General features: G+C 36.5%; 1 protein-coding gene across 1 annotated transcript; it reads right to left on the bottom strand.

The window, feature by feature from the left end:
* Positions 1–1,247: 1,247 nt before the first annotated feature.
* On the bottom strand, positions 1,248–24,220 carry LOC121967617 (phospholipase D delta-like). Its single transcript, XM_042517947.1, has 10 exons — positions 23,097–24,220; positions 18,986–19,102; positions 17,595–17,789; positions 14,886–15,167; positions 14,750–14,818; positions 14,445–14,592; positions 11,554–11,702; positions 11,190–11,348; positions 7,598–7,792; positions 1,248–1,794 (listed from the first exon to the last, which is right to left on the bottom strand). Exons 1-10 carry the CDS (start codon positions 24,003–24,005, stop codon positions 1,468–1,470), a joined length of 2,550 nt encoding a protein of 849 aa, XP_042373881.1. The 5' UTR covers positions 24,006–24,220; the 3' UTR covers positions 1,248–1,467.
* Positions 24,221–24,518: the final 298 nt, after the last annotated feature.

Genomic DNA, 24,518 nt, shown 5'->3' with positions numbered 1-24,518 from the left:
ACCTCATTATTGTGGAGGTTATGACAGGTGGTATAAAAAGGGGGTCCTCACCGTTGGCCAGGTACACACGGATACACGCATCTACCATAGTTTTTCTCTTCATCTTCTTTGAACAATTTTCACTCGGCACCGTTCTGACTTGAGCGTCGAAGTGCTTGTGCCAGGGATCTCTTCTCTGGTTCTTACCCTAATGCTCTTGTGTTATCTCTATGTAGTGTGTGTAGGTTAGCGAGTACTATTTTTGGTTGTTTTTCCCTACCCTGTACAAGGATCTGAAGATTGCAGCGCACCCTCGAGTTCTAGCCCCTCAAGTCCTCTCTCCGTCAACACTCTGCCCTCGTCACCGGTCTTTCTGTCTGACTTAACTTTCAGACAAGATCAGTTGTTTTCTTAAATATCCTTGAGCCTATTTCTTTGTGCAGAATTGTTAAGAAGGTCATGCGCATAGCAAAAAAATTCATATACTATCGGAGGATTTCAAGACTTTGCACTGACCGTCAAGAGTGAAAGATGCAGAAAATTCCGTAGCACGTCAAATGTTAACCATTTTGCGACACCTGAATGACGGCAAACAACCTGCCAGGATTCCTAACGTCCAAAAATCTGCCGTTTGCAACGGACACTTTTTCCTTTTTTTTTTTTTTACGGTCTTCCTACCCCTACAATATTCGGTCCTATTCGGATTAGGATTTTGGCTGTTTTATTTATTCTCTATCACCTCATCACAAGGATAATGTAGCTCTAAGCATTTCAGATTAGAATATGAGAATATGTTTAAGCACAAATAAATAAAAATGATTATGCAATTTCTCTTGTGAAAAGCAGTCATGGAATGATGCAACTGACTTGTCAAGTTAAATGTCAGCAACATGAGCTGAAGCTTTTTTTAGGATGCTACTCTCGTCCATGGTGAGAGCAAATGCGACTCTCATCCATGATCATAGATGAATCACTACAGAGCAAATGCTATAGCGCCACTGAGGCACTGAGCTTGGAGCAGGTGCTGTATAATTTAAGGTCTTCGCTGCAAGTGGTGGTGGATGGATGCCTGCTCTCCACAGCACTCTTGAAGAGATCCAAAGATTAAACTATTTTTTCTTCTTCTGATTTTCTTTCATCTCAAGTACGAGGTACTGAAAGGTGGGAGGTGTTGGTTTGATTGTTCGATTTCCTACTTAGATCTAGTTGCAGCATTTTGTTTCGGAGAACAAACAGAATTTTTTTCCAATTTTCCCTTTCCTTTTTTGAAAACTTTACATGGTTTCACCACAATGCCATTAACTCTAGCTGCAAAGGTAAATCTCGTACATCAATAACTGAACGTTTATACAATTATGTTAAACATTATATATTACAATCAAGCTGCATTAGAATTAAAGTTTGACTTGAATTGTTAGCAGCACCACAAGAGCTCTAACATTAAAGAATTAGATCTAAATTGGCTGCTCGTTAAATGATGAAAACACATCACATAGTTAGCTCGTCGGGGAGTGGAGTGGATACTCCTAAAATCTTACCTCCAACATCAGGAAAAGTTTCTTGCCCAGGAAGCGACGCCACTTCACCATCAGCAGCGACTTGAATAGGATATTTGAGAAGGTGGCCTCTCAATGGAATTATATCTTCAGCAGTATATCGGAACCAGTTTTCCTCGGCTACCCTGTTAACAAACTTTACACATTCCAAACTGTAAGGCTTCTTGATGTGGCTAGCACATTCCAGGCTGTGAGCATCATTTAAGTGGGCATCCATACCAAGATGCTCCGCCCACAATGACATCCTGTATCCGTGTACCTACAATGGATATATCGCGTAAGACCATTGAAAGATATAGTTGTGCGCTGTTGAACAGATAAATAAATAGGAATGGAGGAGATTCTGGGAAAAAAAAAAGGAACTGTATGTTTTTGTCAAATTATGATGACCTTTGTAGTTACAATGCAGGACTAAAGGGAACTTTTCTCTCAAAGGAAGCTATTTCATTAATAATCTGGGAAAGTTACATTCGAAGCTTAACATGAATAAAGATATTTAGAGACACGGAATACTTGAGTAGCAATTGGTTCATTGAAATTGAACACAATTCCATATGTGGATTTTGCATGGACAGTACACTAGTTCACATGTAAAGTTAAGGCAATTCAACATTACAAGTGTACATAGTCAAATAAAAAATTATTCATATCTATGGAAATAGGATAGCCAATAAAATACATGACAATTAATTCAAAATTGTAGCCTCTTGAACATAACACAAGATCACACTGAAGCAACTCATCCAAATTGAGAAAAAAAAAATCATCCACTGAGTTGATCCAACAAAATCATCCACTTATAATGCAAATCTTTCTATCCCTCTTATGGTTAGATGGTTAGAAAGAGGGATAGAAAGATTTGTAAAGATTGTAAGGTGAGAAAGCTTAACCACTCAACATAGGTTAGTAGCGTTAGATATACGTCTCAAGCATAATATTAATAGAAAGAAAATATATACAATTCCTAGAATTAAATGGTAGAAGTTAAAGGATGGAAAGTAAAACATATTTAAGAAGTTAAAAGTACAAGCATTAGGTAAAATATACAGTGACTCTAATATGACATAGGATAAAATGGAATCAAATTTAAAAATAATAACTAAGAGTGTACTCGGTGAGTCAAAGGCACATACACAGCCAAGTAAGGAATCTTGGTGGTGGAATGAAAAAGTACAAGAGAAAATGAAAGAAGAACGGACCACTAATAAGAAATTATATATTTGTAAGAACGAGTAAAACTTAAAAAATATATAATAGCTAAAAAAATAGACTAAAAAAATAGTGAATGAAACGAAGAATGAAACTTTTGAACGATTATATCAAAAATTGGATACAAAAGAAGGGGAAAGAGACATTCATAGAATAACTAAAGTGAGAGAAAGGAAGACAAGAGATCTTATCCAAATAAAATGCATTAAAGATGAATGCAATAGGGTACTAGTAAACTATGGAGAAATAAAAGAGCGATGGAAGAAGTATTTTCATCAACTTTTTAATGAAGGTTTAGGTGGCCAACTTCACTTAGGTCCCTTAAGTAGGTCAAATGAGTATAGAAACTTAAATTTTTATCATAGAATTCAAACTTCAAAAGTAGAACAAGCTTTAAATGGAATGCACAATGGAAAAGCCGTTAGATCAGATGATATTTCGATAGAAGTATGGAAGTACTTAGGGAAACAAGATATTGAATGGCTTATAAAATTATTAACATGATATTGAAAATGAAAACAAATATTCGATCAATGGAGGTAAGTACTCTAGTTCCTTTATATAAGAACAAGGAAGATGTACAAAATTGTACAAACTATAAGGGTATTAAACTAATGAGTCATACCATGAAACTTTGGGAAAGAGTAATAGAAAAAAAAATAAGGAAGGAAACCATGGTGATCGAAAACCAATTTGGGTTCATACCTAGAAGGTCGACAATAGAAGCTATATATCTTCTTAGATAACTAATTGAAAAATATCAGAAGCAAAAACAAATCTACACATGGTATTCATTAATTTAGAAAATACTAATGATAGAGTCCCATGAAAAATTATATGGAGAATTTTAGAAAAGAGAGGTGTTAACGTAATATATATTGAACTAATTAAGAATATGTATGAGGATGTAACGACCAGAGTGAAGACTTTAGGCGGAGTAACTGAAACATTTCCAATAAAGATAAGGTTATATCAAGGATCAACTTTAAGTCCCTATCTTGTTACACTAATTATGGACGAACTCACTGCACACATACAGTGGTACATGTTTGTAGATGATATTGTTTTGGTAGATGAAACACATGAAGAAGTAAATGCTAAACTAGAACCTCGGGGGAAACACTAGAAGAGAAAGGTTTTAGGTTTAGTAGAATAATGACAAAATATATGAAATTAAAAAAAAACAAAAAAAAAGGCAACCCGGTGCACGAAGCTCCCGTCATGCAGGGTCCCGGGGAAGGATCCATTATACGCAACCTTACCCTACTTTTTGTAAGAGGTTGTTTCCAGGATTCGAACCCGTGACCATTTTGGTCACATGGCAACAACTTTACCGTTGTGCCAAGGCTCCCCTTTAAGTTTAGAAATATTAGACGTAATGAAACAATTATTAGGATAGAAGATAATAAGTTGCCAGAAACTGAGAGCTTTAAATATTTAAAATTATTTTTGCAAAATGATGGAGGGATTGAGAGAGATTTCTTATATAGAATACAAGCAAAATGATTGAAATGGAGGAGGGCGTAGAGTGTTTTATGTGATCATAAAATACCTCTAAAATTTAAAAGAAAGTTTTACAAAATGACAGTTAGACCTGATATGTTATATGGCGCTGAATGTTCGACTATGACTCGATCACATGAGCAGAAGATGAGAGTTACAGAGATGAGGATGTTAAAATAGATGTGTGGATATACGCGGATGGACAGAATAAGAAATGAGACCATTAGAAAGAAAGTCGGAGTTGCATCTATTGAAGGAAAACTCCAAGAGACACGTTTAAGATGGTACGGGCATGTACTTAGACGATCAATAAATGCTTCAGTTAGACGATGTGAAACTATGACAAACACGCACATCAAACGAGAAAGAAGAAGACCAAAAAAGACTTGATTAGCAATAATAAAATAAGATAAAATTTATTTAAGTATAGATGATGATATAGTAGGGGATAGAGCCCAATGGCATAAAAGGATTCATATAGCCGACCCCACCTAGTGGGATAAGGCTTGGTTGTTATTGTTCAATAATAGACAAGTACACATTAACCCCACATAATTATGACCTCTGGAATTTATTTCACTCAACTTTGCTAACTAGTTATGTAGCATTTAATTATTTTGAACAAAATAAATAAATAAATCCACTATACCTTAATAGAATATGCTCTTGCCAACTTAATCATCAAGAATCTATATTTACTATGCTCTATTTTATTGAAAACTGACTTTATAAGCAAATTGCACATATAATATATCATCTTATATTGGTTATGAAATGAGGAAACACTATAATCTTCTTAACAAAACAAATCAATGTCTTATAAGCGGCTTCATTATCTCCCATTAGCACCAAAGCTACAACGCTTAATTATGTCAAAACAAATTAACACACAACTGGGCATACCAAGAGAACTAGAGATTCATGTGCCTATTATGGTACATCCTGCTAATAGCCTAGCATGGGAAAATTTCAACAGATAGCATCTAAGTTTGTGTTCAAACAACTGAATATTAGAATATATTTATATTAAGATAGATTTAATTCTGGAAATAGTCTCTTGCAAAAAGCAGGATAAGGTTGCGTACAATGGATCCTTCCCCAAGACCCCGCATGGCGGGAGCTTCGTGCACCGGACTACCCTCTAAGATAGATTTAATTTTTTTAGTCATCATCAATGTCACATTTAGTTTGGCGAGTGATAATCACATTATACATTATCCAGAGCAGTTCATCTTTCTTACACTATTAATCTCAATCCCAGATAATTTGAAGAAAAAAATTAATGTATTTCTTTTACCTTGTTAAGGTCTACTGGCATTTAGACCTTTGCATAAAAAGGAAAATTCTCAAATGAGCGTTGCACTATTTTAGGCAAAGATTTTTCTGCATGCTAAGGAAACATAGCACGCACGAGAAGTTTGGCATAACTCGTGGTCTGAGCTAAATATACATATCAATAGTGCATGGACCTATTTGTAATATTTATGTTGGTCAACAAAATACATAGGTAGAGGCTATGAAAAATAATCTTATGTTTCCCCATAACATGGTATTGGAGCCCTAGTTTCTCGCTTAGTCTCTCATGTGTCGTCTTCTTTAGCATTGAAACACAAACTTTGCACTCCCCCTCGACCCTAGGGATCAAGTTGAAACTTGGGTGACAATATCGGGAGCAATGATCGTCTGTGCTTAATCAAGTGACAAGACTTGGCTACATAAGACCAGGAATACCAATCAATGTGTTCACTCAATGCGTTCACTCTTAGGCATCATACTCACCATTGGCATTCTTAAGATTGAATTACCTCAAAGAACCCCCATCTAGGTTATAAATCTAGCATCTGAGTACCAACTCAACTACGCCCGTGGGGGGCTCAGAGAAACCCCAGCTAGATATAGCTGAGATTGGCCAGGATGGCAACGGAGGTTAAAGGCATGTCAAGGGGGTTAAAACTATTGTCAAAGGCTTATATGCAACTTATGGTACTGTTGTGACAATTTATTCTGTTGCAGATATCATTCACAACTACTAGTGTCATATAGGTCTTGTCACATACCATCACAAATGATAATCAACTGCAATGAACTTGCGACAAAGTAGGCTACATGACTCTTGTGATGATTTTTCTTATTGCAATAAGTCATCTACAATAGCAAACGCAGTTATCATTGCTGATGCCCTTGTTTTTTTTTTTGATATTAAGCATAAGCTAATAGTAGTCCATTAACAAAAGTCATATAAGTCTTCTTCATTAGCCCAAACTTCCCATATTCAATTAATTGTCATATCAGAGTCTCACCCACTTGGGCGTGACACACTCATTAAGGCTGAAGCCTAACTCATGGCTCGAAATTATTTTCATCAATGATATTCGACATTATGATTCCACCACTACGAACAATTCTTTCCAATTAGAACACCTAATCGTGCCTAGGATAAGGCCAGCCTCAATACCAATTAAGCAACTTGCCTAGATGAGAAACCAACCACTAGGCTAAAATATTTCAGTCTAAGCCAGTGGTATTTCGCTCATTTAATTCTTATAACTGTATTCATCAGTCTACAATTTTTAATTGGATGTCACACCAGATTTACAAGACAATCCTACAATAAAAATGAGGTAAAGTCCCGATGTCAGAAGGTTTATGCAAGTATAAACTGAAAATTGTGATCATTAACTGATATTTCAAACTTTCTAATACATGCATTACACACCGAAAGAAGCAAAGAATTGTACACGATGGAATAGAATGCCCTTTTGACATATTCATACATTTAAAGTAATCAAATAAATTCATTTGTGTAATTGTAAATTATAATGCCAACCGCAACCTTTTCAATAGCAGTTCAGGAATTAAGCGCTTTACACACCAAATAATTTTCCAGTTATCAAAAATATTCTGAATGCCATAACCATACTACCATAATTATGCATCTATTATCTAATTGAATTGTTTCCATGAGAACAATGAAAAAGATAGTCACTAGGAGTATTATGAGGCCAAAAGTATTGCACTACAACTGTAAGAACTCAGACTCAAATTATCTTTGAGTTCAAGAGGAAATCATTACATAATCTTTTTGTATATATGCACATATATTGATGGGTATGTTATAAACTTCTGTTATAAACCTATGAAAAGAACCATCACAAATTTCCTAAAGACAAATATATCAACCAATCATGCTTAGATACTATTTTCCTTTTCTCATAATTTATGTAGCCTCTAGATATTTTCAGATATTTATACGCGTCATTTTTTAAAAACATTCCAAAACCATCATAACTCCCAAAACTGAACTTCAGAGTAAGGCAAAAAAACAAGTAAGAAATAGTAAACAACCTTACCTGGCCTTGTGGAAGTTTTTTCCCTGCCCAGGTGTGTTGAGGCTGATATGCCCCCATAGCAATTTCAGTGTCTCTTGAACCGTCCATTGATCTTTGATTAATGTTGGCAGATCCCAAAATCACATACTCGTCATCCACTACCATCCCTTTTGAATGGACATAAATCATGAAACGTCTATATTTCGTCGACAAGACCTAAACAGCATCAAGACAAAAGATGAATTTTTATCTGGAAATACTTCCACTATGTTTCTAAAAGATGTCCTCAACGTAAATTGTGTTGATGTAATTCTTATTTCTCAGAACAACACCATAATGAATATTAGGATGTAAATGTTCACAACAGTAAGTGCAAAAATGAACTTTGGAAATTTCCTGGAAGCAAAAAAAAAAAGGACAGAAGAAGTTGGATGAATAAAGAGAAGAATGTATTATTGTAGTGCTGAAGCAACCACAGCTCCCAATCTGAATTGAGATACACAAACTATCAGGAGTGTATCATAAGACAAGAAGTGAATCCACAAATGAGCAAGAAATCCATGCACCAAAGACAGACAAAAAGAATTGTATTTAAAGTCCAAGAACAAGATAAACTTCTTTCTTGGATCGGGAGAGAGTCTAATTTCAAACTCATTTTTCCATATCTGACTTATCATCTCTATTTAAATATGTCACGCCAAAAATTTAACTCCATTTTGTTCCTATAACAAATAAGTAAAGTGTTAAGTAGAACTAAAGCTAGAGATATGAAATATAATCTCAGCAATAAAAGAAATAGTTAAGATCGATGGACATTGTCATAAGTTTTAAATAAAATCTATTATTTAACAAGGACATGTTGATGAGATATCATTAATAAATATAGGATAGAGTGAATAATTGGAACAGAGAGAGGAACTTCTTCACTTTTGTATAAATCATATGCCCCTTAGGTTAAAATAAAAAGTTTATAAAACTCACCATATGAAAATTTTTATAAAACTCACCATATTATATAAATAAGACTATAAGAGTATTGGACAATTTGGAAACAACATATGAAAAAATAATATAATAGATGAGAATACTAAAAGGATGTGGTGGGTTATTAGGCAAGATATCTAACAATAATTAGGTGTAGCTCAAATAGGCAATAAAATAAGAGAAAATGGCTTGAAAAAGTATTAAGATGTTTAAAGGTGACTAATAAATTTTATAATTGAATTGATTAAAATAGAAGGTGTTAAGGGTATAGCAAGAGCAAAATTTAATTTATTTGAATATTACTACTTAGTCTTTCATGAAGGTCAGTAAAGGGTCAATCCTTCTAACCACAAATAGTTGGGATTTATACTAATTGATGATGGTGATGATGATGATGAAATGTTTTTTAGGATGTATACCTATCCTAGATTCTTTCTGAATCTTTACTTTGACAGTATATAATAATGTGATGCTACACATAAAGATTGATAGAGGGAACTGAGATAATTTTGCACTAGAAGCAGATAAGCGAATAAAAACAGCATAGTAAAAAAATAATGATGCACAATAAGTAGCTTGGCAGACAAAAATTAATTTAAAGTCCAATATCACAAGGATCCACAATCACAACGGCGGGATATTAGCACAATATGCATTATTTGCATGTTTCTTCAGTTGTGTAGTGCTGTACAGGAAATTCTATACAATTCCAAGGTAGCCTCTTATATATATATATATATATTTGTAGATCGATACGGAATGTTATACGCAAGGTTTAAAATTTCGACTCGTGCCGAGGTTTCAATACTGGACCGGAACGATACGATTTCGGTACCGTATCGTATCGTGTCGATATAGTTTCGGTATATAAAATTATAAAATATATTAATTAAAAAAATAATCTTTTAAAAAAGAAAAAGATATAAAAATAGATAAATAAATAATTTATTATAATTTTTAAATTAAAATAAATGAAATATAAAATTAATTAGATAATTTTATTAGGGTTTAATAAAGCCTCTTTAGATTATCTCCATCATAGCTAGGAGTTGATTAAAATAATTAATCTAAGTTTAATTAAAAAATTTCAAAATCTAACACCACTCCCGAGCTTGCACGACTTCGACGCTGCCGCAGGATTGCGCGACCCCTCAGCCATGGCCACGGGGATCGCGTGACTACTCTAGCGCTACCGCAGTGGTCGTGCGACCCCTCTGCAACGGCCGCAAGGTTGCACAACGCCTCTGCAGCTGCAGCGAAAGGGTTATGCGACCCCTCCGCTGCAGCCACGGGGTCGCGCAACACGTCACAGTTGTTGCAAGTTTGGTGTCGGGGTCGTGTAAGTGTCGGTCGCTAGACGGAACGAGATGTTTCGCCCATTTTGTCCATCTCGGCACGACACTTTAAACCATGGTTATACGTAAAGCTTACAGTTTTATCTATTCACAAATTGGGCTGTAACACCCCATAATACCATGACAGTCCCCCTCAAGCTTGATCGGATGTATTATAGAAACCTAACTTGCTACAAATATCAACTCTAGGTCCTTTTACAGATTTAGTTAATATCCACCAACTGATCATTAGAGCTAACAAATTATGTGATTATTACATTTTATTGCACTTTCTCTTGATAAAGTGGCAATCCACCTCTATATATTTTGTTATCTCATGAAATAGGTTTAAAGTTGTGTATGGCAACTTGGTTGTCGCAATACATCTTCATTGGCTATGGAGGGCATATCCTAGCTTGTTATTTGATGCAGATGAGCTCATATGTAACTAGGGTCATGGTCTGTTACTACAATCAATCTAGCTGTAACGGTTTGTTTCTTACTCTTGCAAGAGACCAGATTACCTCCAAGAGGGTACAATAGCTAGATGTAGTTTATCTAGCTATGGAAGAACTTACCTAATCTGCATCAAAATAACCCACAACCTCAAGATAAACCTTGATCATTTTGAGCTGTCATAGAATTCTTAAAGTCGTTACCCAAAGGTCTATGGCATGTGTACTCCATAAATCGGCATATAATATATATATATATATATATATATATATATATATATATTATTGACCAATAAAGAATGTTATATATACACCTACAATTTTATCTATTTACAAATTGGTCTTGAGCACCCATAACACCATAACATGAGCAGTAAAAAAAACTAATATCAAGAAGTATCCTCTTACACATTCATTTCTAAGCGGTAGACCATGGTATTTGTAGCATAAGAAAGTCTCCGTTTAAAGATTCCAGAATCTTCAATGTCTATACTACACTTACCATTGTCAATATAAACTATTCTGTCTATTTTCTTTGCATATGCTTTCATACTTAATAATATTAGTATTTTATATAGTGGAATTGTGGAGAAAAAAAACTTATTTGAGTCCTTATATAATAAGCATTCTTAAATTTTCATGTTTATGAACCAGCAATATATTGTGCATGAATGAAATATCTGTAGTATAAGCAAAGGAAGTATCAATGCATTCATTAAAACACACAATGTAGATACCAAACCAAAGTTAACTGAAAATTAACTTCTCTATCATGAGACTATCTAATAACCAAATATTTAGGCAATTGAAGTCGAATGTTGGTAGGAGTTGAGGAAATACTTCATTTGAGGGTTGCATAGTTGGAGGGATAATATAACTTGATGGTTCTCGATTTCCAAGACAGTAAAAATTAAGATAATCTTGTGGATGTGCTTCAAAAGAGTTTGCTAATTTAAGCTCATGAGCAATGATCCTGTACATCATCTTCATTGTTTGGGCCTGTAATATAGAGTTAACAGTTATATGGATATTACAGTTAACAAATAAACAAGAGGGAAATGGGTATGTAATTGCAAGAATCGCAACTAACAATTCAGATTCTCCCATTACTGAGCTATAAAATATCTTGATATTAAAGATGGATAACTAACACACCATGCAATCTGCGTGTTACATGTGAAATCTGTACAAGCAAAACTTTCACCTGCCAAAATAGGATCTCTTGAACGGAATTAGATGTAGGAACCCCTTCAGGCCACATGGGTATGACTATATACACAGCAAACTGCTCTCTAGCTCTAATTTTGCTAGCAATCTTCAGTGCTAGCTCCATTGGTATCAAATTGTCAGCACCTATTGTAATAAGAAAAAGCCAAGTTTGGTTAAATTGTAAATAGTCTATTTCATGACAGCTAAAGTCATGCATGAACTGAATTTAAATGGACAAGCACAGAAAGATCAAAAATATAAACTCCATTCGAGTCAATGAGATTAATCAAACAATGTCAAGGCTAACCAACTCAAGATTAATGCATAGGAGCATACACCAGAGGCCAAAAATTAGGGGCAATCACTCTCTCTGCTTACAAGGGCAAAGCTAATTATCTGGAACTTCCCCACATATTTCTCTGTGGTTTGGAACAATGACTTGAAAGTAATTGGTGTAAAGCGAGCATTTGGGGCAAGAGGTTGAAGACCTGAAGGCAAGTCTTTGAGCAAAAGAAGTGAAGACCTAGAGGTGAGGAGTCTCTAGTCAACAAAGTAAAGTGAAAACTTAGAGACAAGAGTTTTTGAACAACATCATTGACAATGATGGGGAGCTTAAATACTGGAAGTTGTGAGATGTGAAACATAATATATAAATTGCAATCTGAGGCTTGCTCTTTTGGCACTATTTGGATGATGTGGCTAAACTAGGTAGGGACTCCCTAATTGACCTGTACAGAGCATTTGACTAACAAACGATATGTTCCATGTTTTGAGTTCTAGCTTATAGTCGCCGGTCAAGCTCGATCCCAAGCTTTGAGAAGGCCCACGAGGGTTCAAGTCGAGTGAAGTTGGGATCTCAAAGTGTATCCAATCAAGTGGAGAAGAGCATCATTTGACTAGAATGTTTGGTCGATTTGGGTGTCGATTGAAATCTCTATGTTCGAAAATAAAATTTTTATATTTGAGTTTTAATTGATTTGACTTGGGTTCTAGTGGACAATACTGAGCTCCAGTTGACTAATCCAGTACAGTTGACTAGACTGAGTTCCAATCGATTGGACTGGCTCCAATTGACTAAACTTTTGAGTGTTGTCTCACAACGACTGCTTATGTTAGTCCAATTGACTGGACCATATTTCCAGTCTACTAGAGGCATTCAAAAATTAGTTGTTGGTTAGCCATTGGAGGTTGTTCTATATAAGCTCTGGGCGTTGTTTTGTTCAAACAACAAGTTTGCATGAATTATTTAGTAATTTTTTCCAACAATACTGCTCGAGCAAAACAACGTCCAAGAGCAAGAGAAGAAACAATATATACGAGATTTCTCTACCTTTGGGAAAGGATAAGTTTTTTATGGTGGATTCCGAGAATGATTCACCTACCAAATGAGGTTGAGGAGTAGGAGCTAGGCTCCCATGCCAAATAACTCTATTAGCATTATTTATTGTTTGTGTTGATGTTGACAAATCATGTCCATTCAATTGAGGTCGAAACTTGTCTTTAATGCTGTCTATTGAATCTAAAAATATGATAGGGTTTAATTGTTTATCAAAAGTAATAATGTCATGTTTAGGCCTATATCGATCATTATTTTTAGGAAGTGACTTGAACCACTTCTAAACATAATATAATTTAGATGAGCCATTCCAGTTTCATGAATCTAAGATCTTTTCCCATACGAGGGTAGTTGGGTTTATACCTTCCACTCTCATGTATTGTTGGTAATTCCAATCTCATGTATGTGTTAGTAATTGTGCTGATCTCTCACCATGAAAAACTTGTAACAGTAATTATAAAATAAAACAATGCGACAAATTAAACCTGAAATACAATAATAGATTGGATGATAATGATAAAACTTACGTGCAAGTAAAGTAGTCATGCTTAGGTTGATTTTTTTAAAACTAAATACAAACTAAGTGATGATAGTTTTGTATTTTCTAAATGAATAATAGATGATGATGTGCAAAAACGAGTGAGAAAATTAATTAAATACAAGCAATTTAAAATTATGGACAAACTAACCAAAAGTAGTTTTAAAAAAAAAAAAGTTTTAATTTTACCAAAGTGAAGCGGGCCTATTTTGATGATGGATTTTGCAATGATGTTCAAATCTTTATCAACTGATAAAGGAGATTCTCTCTTGTAGTTGTAGGTGGACCAATTCCTAGACCTGGACCAAGTAGGACCCAACAGCACAAGCTTTTTTCTCTCTTTCTGCCAAATATTTTTCCCTTTTTGGCAATTTTTTTTCTTTCTGTTGTTGCTTTTTTTGGTTACTAGAGGTGCTACAGAAACTGCACACCTAACTCTTTTGTCTAAGTGAATTAATTCAGATTTGGGATCCCGTTAAGATGAGACACGAGGACAAGCTCACAGCTGCAATTGTGATCTGTCAAGCACAGTGGACATCAGAGTTGGTAGTATTGGGATCAAGATGGTGTGGAAAGCAATGGTGCAGATGGCAACATGGTGAGAATTGTGCCGGAAGCATTGCTGGGGAACAATGACACAAGCTGTGGTCCATTGAGGATCTGAGCAGAAAACAGTCTCGGAAACAATGTCAACGCAGGATGGCAACCCTGAGGAAGATTGGAGTTGAAGAGAGATTTGGTTGGCATGGAGCATCAATGGCTAAGTCCAATCAGCAATGAGATGCAGTTGGTGATAGAATACAATGGGTGGCACAATCTAAAATGTATGGGTTTTCTTGAATATCTCATTAATGAAAAGGCTGTGGATGTTAGGGGATAACAGTTTCAAGTAAATTAGTCAAAATTTCCAAGAGTTCATTACGAAAAGGTTTCAAACAGTCTACCCTAGTATGTTAAATAAACTAAAACAAGGTACAAAAATAAGTTAGGCAGAAGGAGAAAGGTTTGAAACCTGAATTTTCATAAGATGGCCAACCATAAGATGAACCAAGAAAATATTGATTTTCAATGTATATGAAGTGTTGTGCAGATCTGATGGCTCTCACATATGCTGTGTGGATGCTCTTATCAATCATCAGATTCTTTCCGCATACAAGATTCTGTCATTTTTAGTAAGAAGTCAACAGAATATGACAAGCCAAATACAAGACTAGACTAACTGATACCAGGAGATTTTCATGTTAAAATGTTATCCTCACAGAAAATGCATGAATAATAACAGACAAATAGATGCTAAATGTGTCATCTTAAACATACCACCATTTGTGCATCATGAACTGATTGAGGAAATCCTTTCACGGATCCAGAGTCAATAGACCGGAAAACCTGATAAGAATAAATAAAGTTAACCATAACAGAAATAAGAAGTGAAACTGCTTACTAACAAAGCAACCTGAATATGCCAATTCTCTGGATCTCGTTCACTTGAAACCTTCAAATTTGGATCACCATATGGTTCAGGATCTTGTGGACTGAGTATCCAAGAGATACGATCTATCTTTAGTAAAGAATCATCATGCCAGTCGCCACCCTTTGCAAATTTTTTTGCAAAAGCATGCAATCTTGTTGCTCTGTGCCAACGCTGCTCAAAATTGGTAAGTACATCGTAAGCAGCAGGCCCTTCAATTTTACAATGTAGATCATGCCATGGCTGCCGTGGACCTTTACCTTGGATCTGCACATTGTTGATAAAAGCAAATAGGCAATCTGGCAAGGATTTATTATGGATACAGCCTTCAACACATAAGGATGATCTTGAATTATATAGTAGTTTATACCAATTCCTTCTCACCTTGATTGTGTTTGGCCTACCGACTAGTGTGATGTGTTGGATGCAACACCCAAGGACCGCCTTCCGTAGTGTAAGGGCTTACACACATTGGATAAGTCACAAGTCCAAACATGCTATTGGTGGATTGTAGTTAGCAGATGTGGAGCTCTTTAAGTCATTGCATTATTTTTTGGGGGGCATTATGTTGGGGTTGCAAGGTTGCAAACATAGTCCCATATTGGAAACACATGGGAAAGATCATGGGTTTATAAGAGAAAAGATATCTCCATTGGCATGAGGCCTTTTGGGGAGAGCCCAAGAGCAAAGCCATGAGGGTCTAGGCCCAAAGTGGACAATATCATGCTATTGTGGAGATATCTAAATTCTTTTCGATCCTACACTTGGTATCAGAGCCCGGACTGCCAGAAGGTTTAACCGCCGACTGTGCACAAGAGTTATGGTCTGATTGAGCCATGTGGGTACAATATTGACCTCGAACAAAGAAAGTGAGGGCTCCTATGTTCGGATCAAGAGGGCCAGATACCAGGCAGGAAGTCCTAGTTGCGACTAGGCAAGGAAGTCCTAGTAGGTCGGGTGGACCGAGGGGCAGGAAGACTTGGTGGGTCGAGGATCAGACGTGGGAAGCCTATGGTCCTTTGTTTGAGAGGGGGATTGTTGGGGTTGCAAGGTTGCAAACATAGTCCCATATTGGAAACACATGGGAAAGATCATGGGTTTATAAGAGAAAAGATATCTCCATTGGCATGAGGCCTTTTGGGGAGAGCCCAAGAGCAAAGCCATGAGGGTCTAGGCCCAAAGTGGACAATATCATGCTATTGTGGAGATATCTAAATTCTTTTCGATCCTACACATTACGTGTTCAATTAGCAATTGTTGCAGTTTGTCATATATTCATGTTGGATGATGGATGACCTTTGCAATTTTACATGCTTGCATTTATTAGTTGCATTGATACACTATTGTTTTTTTTGTGATCCAGGAATCCAGCTTTTCGAATCAATTAATCATAGAGGTGACTGGCCAGCCACATTGAAGTTTCCCACCGACTGCCATAGTAAATTGGGAAGCGCTCGTGGAGGCCCATCCAAGCGGTCAACTTTCTTAGGTTTGTCGTCCCACTAGAGAAAAATCCCAGTAATACGCCGCAATTGGAATTCGAACCTTAGATGCCTGGTTAACCGCTTGGAGAGCCTAACCGCTGCACCCTAGCCCCGGAGCATTTTGATACACTATTGTGAGCCTTGTTGTTGTTGAGTTATATTTTATACCTATATCATGTTGTCCTTGATGTCTAGTTTACATATTTGTGCTCACTTTGCCTATGTAGCCTCCAATTTCAAATCATTCATTGCATGTTTAACTTAGCAGTTGTCATATGATATTCATGATGGATGTAATATGATATTCATGATGGATGACCTTTGCAGATTTACATATTTTCATTTCAGCATTTACCTTGATGCATTTTTTTTTTTTTTGTAATCCAAGTAATCACAGAAGTTTCCCACCGGTACTAAGATAAATCGGGAAGCACTCGTGGAGGCGCATCCAAGCGGCCAATGTTCTTAGGTTTATCATCCCACAGGAGGAAAATCCCTGTAATGCGCCATAGTTGGGATTCAAGCCTTAGATGTCTGGTTAACCGTTCGGAGGATCTAACCGTTGCATTGCAGCCCCGAGACTACCTTGATGCATTATTGTGAATCTTATTGTTGGTGAGCTTTATTTTTTACCTCTGTTCATGTTGTCCTTTATTTTTACTTTGCAATTTATGCTTCTTACTTTCCCTATGTTGCCTCATGTTTCAGGTAATCTATTAAGTTGATTATGCAGATATTATTGGATGATTGTTGATACTTGATCAAAGTATAGATTTCTTGCTTTAAGATGGCTCTCGATCATAAGCATCCATGGAAGTCCATCTTTTGGTGGATCGACCTCGGGCGGGGTATGACAATCACGTTGCCATATTAAATGTGACCTCCTCCTAAGTCCTAAGGAAATTAAAGGGCACTCTAACCTATGGAGAAATGGCTCTAATACAAAGCTAAAAGGGATAAAATATTGTATTATTATTCTTGTTTAAGGGATAGCCTATTATATAATTCAATAGTCAATGTCAACTAAATCTTGTCAATATATTATAAAAATAATTACTAAAAATAGTTCTAATAATTCTAAGAGGAAAAACAAGGACAGAAAAAATCTCCATCCCTAGCATTTTAGACTAAAATTCTCAATTGTCTTCTTAGCCTATCCAAGGAATAGAGTACCTGCGAATTGCAAATCAAATGTGTAAAGGAAACTTACATTGATTGAGGGATTGTGACAATCATCAAGATACACTGACTCAAGGTCCTGAAAAAGTCTATGGGATGGAGTATCATAGCGTCCATCACAGAGATCAAGACCTCCAATAAAAGCTGTAATTTTTCTGGTACTCAGAGAAGCCTCAGTATCAACAAGCACGCATTTTTGGTGGTGTGTGAAGAGGGTACCCACAATCTACATCAAATATGAAAATATGCAAGAATATGTGTCAGATTTCAATTAGGATAGAGGGAAAATGCACTATAATGATATATAAGACTCATGAACAATGGCCACTAATAGTTTCTACCTACATCTATATGTAACAAATTTCAATAACCAATACAAATTTAAATGCTTTCTTATTTTCTTTTCCTGAAGCAACACCTGTGGACAAGCAAGTTGTCAAGGTTTGTCTTACTCATATTAATAACATAAAGCATTGATATGAAGAGACATTTGAGTTAAATAGCTTCAATTGGTTGGTTACCCACATTGTTGACAGTGATTATCTAAGTCTTCTTAATAAATTGCATGGTTAATTTAACATATTCAGACATAGAACTCTGGCTAGAACGCATGTGTAAAAGACTTAGGAAGAACAATCAAATGTAAAAGCCTCTTGCCAATACAGATTTAGGGATAATTGATTGCACAGCCTCTTCATAAGGAATGGAGAGGCTATTACCCTGATGCATACCTTGGTCACCCAACTCACAAACTACCATTTCATATGATTACAGAAAATTTTTGGCAAAAAAACATATACATCAACGTTGAAAATTTATGCTTTTATAAGAATGACAGGTTATTTTCATGTATTTACCAGTTGCAAAAAATATTTTCTTCAGGTATTTCTTTGATCTCAACTAGTTGTGAGTAGATGGAATGTGAAAGGGAAAATATTATTGACTAGCAAATAAGGAGAGTGGTAAAGGAAAAATGGACAAAAATGTCACTGAACTGAGAGGCTATAAGATCTATTCGGACATTAAATTCAAAATAACATGTTCAGATATAACTTTGTGAGAATCTTGTGGATTCTATTGTAGGAGATTCTTGTGCTCTAAACTTCCATGCAGTTGAGACTATTAATAGGAAGTTTCATTAAATCCTTAGCCACAAAGATGGTTTAGAGGTGTGAATTTGTGATATGAACAAAGAAACTAACTGCTGCCATTACAGATGAACAAGTAGTATGGACTTAAGAGTTGTATCAATTTTGTAAATCTCAGTCTTTAGTTGGAACATCTTGATTTTTTTCATATAATCCTAGTTTTTAAGCTTTCTTTTGCTGGATGAGAAGAAAATTTGAGTGGGGATATAGAACTTTGTTTTCTGAGTCAAAGGCACTACCATAGTGTAAGGTCATCTTGCTACATATAACTTGCCTGTTGCTTGACCAAACTAAGCTTTCCACTTGCATAACGTGGCGACAACACACAAACCACAGATGAATGCCTGAAAAATTTTCTTGTTTCTTCGTCATGAGTTTGCATAAGTCCCCCCTGCACCAATAAATGCATTATCAAACAAACAAACAATATCATGCTCTATTAGCAGTACCTCGTAAGTTCATCCTAACCAAAATATGAACCAGGTACTCATGGTGATATCCTAATGGAAGATTAAGGGGATATAGAGCTGTTACTGGATAGCAAAAATGTCGCTGTTATTATAGAGATCAAATTCATGTGTAGTAAATTTTAAATAATTTTGACTGACTTTATTGAAGAAGTCCAAGCTTGGGTTGATTGAAAAGGTCTAGTGCAGTAAGAGTTTTCTTCTACCTTCAAGTGTGATAAAGTTCAACGTGTCGGTTACTTTAGTTTCAATTATTTCTTCTACTAGTCAAATTTATTACAATACCTGATTGAGATACTTGTTTATTTGAGCTATCACATCTAAATTCATATTACTACTTACCAATTAAGTTCAGAATCAACCATGTAAGACGTGGTGATATTTGCAGGGACATACAAGAATTTGATTAACAGAGATTTGCTGCTGCCATGATTTCACACAAGAAAAATGAAGGCGTGTCATTAAAAAGAATCATTAAGAATGCAAGATGTGGTGATCTTGATTAACAGGATTTGCTTGCTGTCAAATGATTTCACACAAGAAAAATGAAGGCATGTCGTTAAAAAGAATTTCACTAACATTACAAGAATGTTTTCTAATTTAACTATCATTACAAGATATGCATTCTAATTTCTAATTGACTACACTACAAGAAATGTATTTCTAGAGTTTTATAAGAGCCATAATCTATGATCTCAGAACTCAACTGAATCTGTTGGAGAAAGGACAAAATATTGGTTACATGTGCTGTAATAAACAGATGTAGAAGAGGTTCTAAATATTTGATTTCTTCTGAAATTTCAAACTAATTTGAATCTGCAAATAACTAATCTTATTCAGTCTTTTTCCATAAACCATAACCGCATAACTTATTTATCAATCACTAATTGTTTCAACTTCTCTTTTAAATGGAAATTTTCCATTGTCTTAAAACTTAGCCTGGTCAAATTCACATGAGTTATCAAGTTCATAAGCGCCCATCTATTCAGGTCCCATAAGAGATGTGTGAAGTCCTTTTTGGAGAAAAAAAGCCACAAATAAAATCTTTGGTGTGTCGTATGTGTGATAATAAGGTGAACATATAGTTAGAGCCGTCAATTTAGGTTGAGCCCGTCGGGTTGGCCCGTCCCACCAAACAATTTAAGCAAATTGAGTTAAAATTTTATCAACCCAAACCCTCCGCGATCCAACCCTCCTAGGACCACGACCCACGCAAGTCGGCCCGCGATGGGCTTGGGTTGACCCGCGTGTTGAGAAACACATGTAAGCAAAATTTTATATCAATTTATTATCTTTATTTATTATAATTTTGAAATAAAAATAATATTTTTCATCAAACATGAGTACTTATTTGTGTTCATTTACATTTAAAATACCTATTTCTAGATACATTTGATTCATAAAACCTTTCCAAAGTAAAACATTGAAAATATGAAACTTTTTTTTTTTAAAATTTTTGATGGCCTGTGGGTTGGCCCGCCTAACCCATAACCTGCCTTGGATTGGGTTGGGTTGAGGATTTCACACCCCGCCAAGATGACGAGTCAGCCCACCCCGTCCCGCCACAGGCCGACTCTCGACCACGGGTTGACCCGTCTAACAGCTCTACATATACTTAGATCAATGACGGTCTAGCTAGAGGGTTGAGTAGACAGTGTCGAATTTCTTTCTTTTTTCTCGTATAACCAAAAATCAATTCAACGTCAAATACAATGTGCAGTAAATACAATTTGTGAATGTGTAATTTATCAAAGTAATAAGTAATACAACAACAACAAGCACCAAATCTTATCCCACTAGGTGGGATCAACTATATGGATTCTTCTACACCACTGGACTCTAGCCCCTACTATACCATCATCTATACTTAAATAAATTTTACTTTGTTTTATTGTTGTTAACCAAGTCTTTTTTGGTCTTCCTCGTTTGATGTGTTTATTTGTCATAGTTTCACATCGCCTAGTCGAAGTACATGTTCGTACCATCTTAAACATTTCTCTCGGAGTTTTTCCCTGAATAGATGCAACTCCTATTTTCTCTAATGCTCTCATTTCTTATTCTGTCCATCTTCGTATGTCCACACATCTACCTTAATATCCTCATCTTTGCACCTCTCATCTTCTGCTCATGTGCTAAAGTCATAGCCCAACATCTAGGGTTATATAACATAGCAGGTCTAACCGCCATTTTGTAGAACTTCCTTTTAAGTTTTAGAGGTACTTTACGATCACATAAAACACCTGACGCCCCTCCTCCATTTCAACCATCCTACTTGTATTCTATGTAAGACATCTCTCTCACTCCCTCCATCATTTTGCAAAAATGATCATAAATATTTAAAGCTCTCAATTCCAAACAACTCGTCATATCCTATCTTAACAATTATCTCATTATGTCTAATATTGCTAAACTTAAATTTCATATATTCTGTCTTTACTCTACTAAGCCTAAAACATTTCACTTCTAGTGTTTCCCGCCAAAATTCTAGTTTATTACTTATCAAAGTAATAAGTAATGCAGAAAAATAAATAAAATAATTACACACACCCTAATAAGTATATAACATGATTCAAAGACTTTACTCCTAATATCCATGACCTACAACATGTCTAGTGCATCACTCTAAATTCCACTAAACCACTCCTTTGAATGGGACAATAGAGTAAGGTTGTACAATGAGAATGTACAACACTAAAGCTCCTCAAATAATAAGCTACAAAGCACTTGGTGAAGGAAAGTAGCCTAGACTCTCCCAAGTTGAGTCAACCCTTCATTTAAAGTCCATCCAAGATCAAGTAAACCCTCCTCGAGCTAAATATGCTCTACCCTATAGGTAACAATGAGGAAGAACTTGGTGGTTTGCTCGAGTAGAGCAAATCATATTTAGCCTAAATGTTTAGGATTTAGAATGGACTCTAAATGAAGGGTTGACTCAACTTGGGAGCATATCCAAAGAACAATCTATGGTCTCATGGACCACATCTAAAACACTTCGGCAGGGTTGCTAATGTTGCAGGGTCATATGTGTAGATCCATTGATGTGAAAGTGAACATGATCCCTATGATGTCTTAGCTACTTTCTATGACTATGAGGACTGCCTAAATATATTCCCTGCAATCTTGACTATGACCTCCCCAATCACTGTATTGTGAGACAAACTACGATAATGGCTATGTTGTTAACTTGTTAATTGTACTTGATCTTCCCTATGCGACATAGTTAGCTTTCTCCAAATTGAGAGCATAGTTGATACACAAAGAACGTTAACCCCTCGTAGAAGCACTAAGAGATACTTCATCAATTAGAAAGAATTGAGATCATCAAAGATGACCTTTTTTCATATTGCTCTTGAAAAGTTTGTTGAGATCCAATCACAAGTGTAAGAGTCATCATTTCCAAAGGCACCTCCTTCATCATCCACTTAACGCTTGTGCTAGGCATGATTGAATTTGACCTTATTGCTTTCCTAATATTTGATAAGGTCATGTTCTTCTGAGAGGGAGAATAATGCAATAGTAGAATTTGGGATTTAGTTTTAGGGTTATTTTTTAATTTGAAGTTTTGTATTTGTAAAAGTTGTTTAAGGTTTAAAATGTTTATTATATTCCATTAGGTTAAATAAGAACCCATTTAGGAAAATTGATTAAGAAGAGATAACTCTTTTCTTGTTCTATGGAAGGAGCCCTAACAACTCACATCACAACCACCGCCACCACCCTCCCTCTCTTTTGGTTTCATAAATGTTCTCATGGTATGTTTTTGTTTAAGAGATATATCCGTGCTCATGTTGCATCAATAATTGATCTAGATAATACCTTGCTCAATCTTATTTTGAAGTCAATTGTTCAGTAAAAACACCTGAAACATAACAAGCGTCACGGAAGAAAAATAATAATCAGAAGATACCAACTTCTTACACTGGTGAAGAAGAGCCTATCATGTGAAGTCTTATCATCCCAAATAAGCAAGCAGACTCGAACACCCTCCTGCGACTTGTACTTCAGCAAATCCCCCAAAGTAAGGTTCCCAGCTTCCGGCAATGGCCTAGTTGGCTCCCTTACCAGCTTCACTTTGTGATAGAGTGACCAGCCAACAATATAAATTAAATGATGAGCTTCAATGATTGCATGGCATATGTCTTCCCAACACTTCTCTTGCTTGAACACCGTCCCTCCGTCCAATTTAATCTCAGGGAGCTCTCCCTCCTTAACATGTGCGTCCTGGTAGAGAGTTAGTTTTCCGCCTTTTCTCACATGGAAGTAAGTGTCCCTCACCCCTAATTGTTTTGGATCACAAGGGATACTATGACTGTATATTGGATTGTTTTCCACAGGGGTAAATAAAAAGGAAACGTAGAGAGCGGAGTCTGGCTTCGGTGGAAACCCGGATGACCCGATGATTGGGAGCCACCCCTCAAAGGGCCTGCCAGTGGCGACAAGGGCGGCAGACACAGAGGCAGTCCCTATAACCTCAGCACCAAATACGTCATTGTCCTTAACCTGGAACTCGACCCGATCAGCGTGGTGAGCGAGCGGGATTCTGAAGCGCTCGCTCCACACGGGCTCCTGGGAGTTGGGAATGACGCGGGTGCGAGCGACAGTGGCGCCGCAGATGCATACGGTGGTATACGGGTCGCTGGTGATGATCTTAGAGCGGTGGGAGCGATCGACGCCATTGGCGGAGCGGGGGAAGGGGAGGCCGCAGCAGCCGAAGCAACGGCGAAGCCGTTCGGAAAAGAGGTCCATGTTGGGGAGGTTACGGGCGCTTATTATCTGGAGGTCGAGGTCGCCGTGGAGGAGGACGCGCTGGTCCGGTGTCGAATCCATCGGAGTAGGGTTGGGGGCGATGGCGACAGAGATGGAGATGGAAATGGCAATGGCGACGAAGAAGAGAAGAACGCATTGGAGGAGAAACTGGAAGTATAAGAGGATGAAAGTGGTAGTGGTGTGGAGAGAAGGGAGGAATTAGCTTCTTTTCTTGCGGCGGAGGAGGAGATGGTGGTGGCGCTGGTTCTTAAAGTGAGTGTGAAGTCGCGGGAAAGAAGAGCCGCTGCTGGGCCAAAAATATATAATAATCTGAGACGCCAATGGAAAGTTACATGGGCCAGAATGCCAGATCGCCTCGCCTAGGCCCTTGTTTACTTGGGTGGAAGGAAACACGCCTGCTAGTCCGCGCTGATTTGCGACGGTTAACCTAGGTCAAAAAAAAATTCCGTACAAACTCGAGCATAAATGCAAATACGGTTAACCTAGGAAAAGGCAGCTTACATATAATACACTATACAAAAACAACTCGAAAGTTTTCTCTACTCACTGCATGTACTCAATGCTCCAACATTA

The sequence above is a fragment of the Zingiber officinale genome, chromosome 3B (genome assembly GCF_018446385.1).
Source record: "Zingiber officinale cultivar Zhangliang chromosome 3B, Zo_v1.1, whole genome shotgun sequence".
Lineage (NCBI taxonomy): Eukaryota > Viridiplantae > Streptophyta > Magnoliopsida > Zingiberales > Zingiberaceae > Zingiber > Zingiber officinale.
This window is presented reverse-complemented; position numbering and strand designations above follow the sequence as displayed.

Bases quoted from the DNA above. Each gene is read 5' to 3' on its own strand.
- LOC121967617 (XM_042517947.1), bottom strand. From the start codon at position 24,005: ATGGATTCGACACCGGACCAGCGCGTCCTCCTCCACGGCGACCTCGAC. The intron at 15,168-17,594 runs GTAAGTTTCCTT...AACAATGTGCAG, and splicing joins GTCACAATCCCTCAATCAAT to ATCCAAGGTAAAGGTCCACG. The intron at 7,793-11,189 runs GTATTTCCTCAA...GATGCTGTTTAG, and splicing joins CTATGCAACCCTCAAATGAA to GTCTTGTCGACGAAATATAG.